This window comes from Oncorhynchus keta, chromosome 19, assembly GCF_023373465.1.
Source record: "Oncorhynchus keta strain PuntledgeMale-10-30-2019 chromosome 19, Oket_V2, whole genome shotgun sequence".
Classification (NCBI taxonomy): domain Eukaryota; kingdom Metazoa; phylum Chordata; class Actinopteri; order Salmoniformes; family Salmonidae; genus Oncorhynchus; species Oncorhynchus keta.
This window is the reverse complement of record NC_068439.1, coordinates 25,744,942-25,749,619: the sequence shown is the minus strand read 5'-3', so window position 1 is coordinate 25,749,619 and position 4,678 is coordinate 25,744,942. Positions and strand designations below refer to the sequence as shown.

The following is a 4,678-nucleotide window of genomic DNA, read 5'->3' as shown; positions in this document are numbered from 1 at the left end:
TGGTACTATTGTTGTTATGATTTTTGCTGTTTTGCTGTAGTTTATTTTCATTGCTTATTTGAGCACCCATTCAAATGACGAGATATCTCTCCGTCTCTTAGACACACACACACACACACACACACACACACACACACACACACACACACACACACACACACACACACACACACACACACACACACACACACACACACACACACACACACACACACACACACACACACACACACACACACACGCACCACGACCCAGCGAACGAACCAATGCACTAATCTCTTGCCCGGGGCAAAGGAGGGGCTTGGTTGTTAAGTAGCCTGCCAATCATCCCGTCAGCTCCACTAGAGAGAGTCCTGCGGGGAGAGAGAAAGGCTTGACTGGGCGCTCAAGTTCTAAACTCATCACTATCACTGGAGCTTGCCGCGCTGTCGGGGAGTGGGACTGTCTGACTGACTGACTGACTGGCTGACTAGTGACTAACCGTGATTTGTGATTTAGACATCCTTATCTTTCTGGGAAAGTGGGAATTCCTCCTATTTTCCTTTCCTCCCATTTGACACAGAAGAGAGACAGAGAGATTTATTGAGCCTTTCTCTCCGGACATGTCTTTCTCGCAGCTGGGGTACTCCCAGTTTCTAAGTGGCTCCCAGGAGGTTTACGGGGGCGACCTGGCCGGCTTAGGCCGGGATGGAGCCGCGGATGGCGGCGTAAATCAGGCAGCTACTGCCGCTGCTGTTAGCTCGATGCTGGGGATGTATGGTAACCCGTGGGCGGCTCAGAACTACAGCGCGTTTCTCCCCTACAGCGGTGCAGACCTCGCCCTCATATCGCAAATGGTAGGAGAGATGTTTTCTTGGAATGTAGAATTTAAACTTCGTTCGAAAGTGGTTGTTTCTCATGTGTTTATGGAATGTGTAAGATGGTTAAATGTATGCAAGTGAATTGGCTTTATTGTATTGGAAAGTTTAATATTATGGGATAGTAATAGGATATTTATTTTATATTTAGACCTTTATTCAATTTAAGTTCTGTCAACTATCATGTTTTTCGAAACTGAAACGCCTGGTCTTGAAATTAGGACAAAAAAATAGTTAATGAAATGGTGTGATTTATTATTCATGGCCCAATACCAAACGTTTACATTTAGGCTAATGCTAGTTGATAAAAAGGAGTTTGCATATTTTCACTGGGTAGTCGAGACTATTTTTACAAGAAGAGTTACACGAGGCCTGTGGTTGAAATGTTCTAGTTATTTAGTCATTTGATTTTGCTTCAGAAATAGTACATTTAGGATAAACAAACAATTAGACATGAGAGACATTATGAAGGCTACATTATTTAGAATATTATCAACCCTCATAATCAATTTGCAATTTGATTACATTTAAAGTTTGATGTATATATTCCTACTGTCAATGTTGTTGAATTATTAAAGCTAATTTGTCAAGTTCGGGGAAGCGATTAAAATATGATCTATAAGCTATACCATATCCGAAATTTGCGATATCGTGCTTGTGTGAAATAGTCAGAAACAAACTCTACATAACTTAGAAATCATAATAGTTTACCCTAATATTGTCGTTGATTATTTTAGGAGATAGCCTATACATTATGAAAGTGTGAAAATAGTACTTTTTCGATTCAGTCATAATACACAGCATACTGTAAACTTATTTTGAACTGGAAAGGCAATAGCTTATATAATACAAGTTTGATTAAAGCAAAATAAAAAATAAAGAATAGGCCTGGAACTAGTACATTTTTGGAGAGACAAACATTTCATAGGATTCCCTCTCTATCCCCCAGAACCCTCAGTACGATCTGAAGGACAGCCCAGGAGCTCACCCGGGAGGTCTGGCTGTCCACGCCAGCGCAGGGTTCTACCCATACGGCCAGTATGGCTATGGCGACCCGAACCGAGCCAAGGCCGCTACGAGGGAGACCACCAGCACTCTGAAGGCCTGGTTGCAGGAACACCAGAAGAACCCGTACCCCACCAAGGGAGAAAAGATCATGCTGGCCATCATCACAAAGATGACACTCACACAGGTATATAGACATAAAGGTCTATGGGGTATAAAAAGGTTTAGGCCAGGAGTATTTCCCGTCTACTAGGCCTTACATGATTTGATCGGAAAATAGCCTACTTTGATGGGTTCTGCCAGTTTAAGATAAAATAATGTGAAGACTTGATGAACCTAATTATCAATATTTGTAATAAAGGATCCATAAAGTATATGAATGAATTCCTTCGTCTGTTCAGGTGTCCACATGGTTCGCCAACGCGCGCCGGCGTCTGAAGAAGGAGAACAAGGTGACGTGGGGCCGCAGCGCGGAGGACCGGGATGGACGGATCTTCAGCAGCGACAATGAGGACGAGCCTGAAAAACACGGGAGCGAGGATGAAGAGGAGGAGGAGATCGATTTAGAAAGTATCGACATCGATAAAGTCGAGGAGAACCCAGGAGATCAGAGGGAAGTGGAGGGAGAGGGGAAGCTGGCCGCCAGGGACGCATCGGATTCTGGTAGCTTGGTGAGCCAGAGGACGATGTCTGTCAAGGCCCTCAGAAGTATGGAGGGGCCTATTTCTCTCATTAAGGCTCCTGTTGGTGATTGTAAAAACGCTGTGGATCTTTCCTCCAATGCACCGGTGTGTCAGAGGCCCCCACAGAACAAACCCAAAATCTGGTCTCTGGCGGAGACGGCCACAAGCCCCGATAGTTCCATCAAACCTTCCCCGGCTGTCTCGATTGCTCACCAGGCCACGATCCCCTCCCACCACCCGGCCCTACTCCCGGGTCATGGAATATACACATGCCAGATCGGGAAGCAGCTCCACAACTGGGCCAACGCGGCGTTCCTCAGCGCCAACTCTCTGCTGGGTGTCAGGTCGCTTCTCGGCGCGGCAAACCCATCCGGACACCACATGCCTCTCCATGGCGCGCTGAACCATCAGGACGCACGGTTGACGCAGGCCTCAGGAGCATCGTGCACAGAGGAGGAGAGTGGAGATGAGTCGTTGGAGAGCTTCAGTCCAAAGCGAGATGGCATGTACTGTAGCCTAGGTTTAGGCTTATATATGTTTATGATTATGATTATAGGCTAGTTTTCATCTGCTTGGAAATGAATAACAGTCTCATGAATTCGGCCCTGTGTTTTGCTTCTGCTTTTCAAATATCCCTTTCCAAATATGGCACACCGTTTTGATCTAACACTCGTTTCAATTCATGTCGTGTATTTATTATGATATTTCTGAAAACTGCAATTGTATCAATTGTATAATCTCCTAACAAACAACAGGCCTACATTAATTTCGAACCTGTTACAGTTACATCACTCAAATACTATTGTATTAAAAACAGACTTAGCCTAATTAAAATTTAAGGATAGCCTATTGATTATTTTACTGATTTTTCTGAATGTTTATTTGTTTACAGATGACGTGAATATTCGCAGGTCTGGCTCGCCGAAGTCTCCCTTCCAGCTGATTACTGACAGGTACGATATTTCAAACCTCACCGTGACATTATGTCATGTGCCATCTATTTTAATCATCCGGTAAATTAACCTTTTAACCCGCCGGTAAAGGCGGTTTCACCTGACCGACTGGCCTGTCACAGCTAGAGCTCATAAATCATCTGAAGAGATCTAATCCTCTACTTTAACGGATTTCAACGGCTCACTAGATACGGTTTAATATGGCCATCAGGGTTGAAACCGGCGCCATTGACTTATCATCGTTCACGCAATTTAAATATACCCTCAATTTATTCACGCCCTGACAGTGAATACACATATGTTGAGGGAGGATATGAAATAGGCCTGATAGCAATATAATTATAGGAAATGAATTATTCAATGTCATACTCATTTACATTTTCTGACGTTTGTATTTTATTTTCTCTTCTCTTCATCAAAAGATCTCACCACGGAACGGCGCAGCGGGCCCTCTCGACAATTTCCACAATATGAACCGTGAAGAGTTATCATTGGATAATAATCTGGAATACTTATTTAACGAAGAACAATTTATCGAATAGTCTAATATTTTTGTGAGTGAAACGTAATATTTCAACTCGTCAGACTTTGAAACACTAGGCCTATATGATGCGAGACAAGATTCATAGCCAATAGGCCTGTGTTTTTGATCACACACATTTTCCGTATTGCCATTTATACTCGCAATGTTTGTCTTTGCTGTGTATTTTTCTTTTCTGTTTTATTTTCTATGAAAAAGTTATCGACGTGTAAATAATTTGTTTAAAGGATATATTTTTGAGAAATAAACTCAATCGTGGTCATGGACTTTGATTTCTTTTGTATTCTCTTCATTCAGTCGCCTCGGTCTGTCAACAGTCATCAAATATAATCAAATATATCGTTTTCCGTGTTGTATGAATTCCAACAATGATGATATTCCATAGACCATAGCCAATGTGCAGCATTGAACCTAATGTAACCCAAACCCTCGACTTCAGCTGGCTTTGTTTGTCATGCAGGTAGGTAACCGGTAAGGGATTCTGTGAAAAAACGAGAAACTAAGAAAACTGAATTTCACATGTGATCACATGGTGTTCCAAAAACACGTATTCATGTGATCACATGTGATCTTATGTGAAGTTAATGTAATAATGTGACAACACGGAAAGCAAAGTTTCATGTGATAACATGAAACTAC

General features: G+C 42.6%; 1 protein-coding gene across 1 annotated transcript; it reads left to right on the top strand.

Annotated features, from left to right (window-relative positions):
• The first annotated feature begins 359 nt into the window (after nt 1-359).
• On the top strand, nt 360-4,311 carry LOC118362878 (iroquois-class homeodomain protein irx-1-like). Its single transcript, XM_035743584.1, has 5 exons — nt 360-836; nt 1,807-2,049; nt 2,264-3,047; nt 3,438-3,498; nt 3,921-4,311. Exons 1-5 carry the CDS (start codon nt 603-605, stop codon nt 3,970-3,972), a joined length of 1,374 nt encoding a protein of 457 aa, XP_035599477.1. The 5' UTR covers nt 360-602; the 3' UTR covers nt 3,973-4,311.
• Nucleotides 4,312-4,678: the final 367 nt, after the last annotated feature.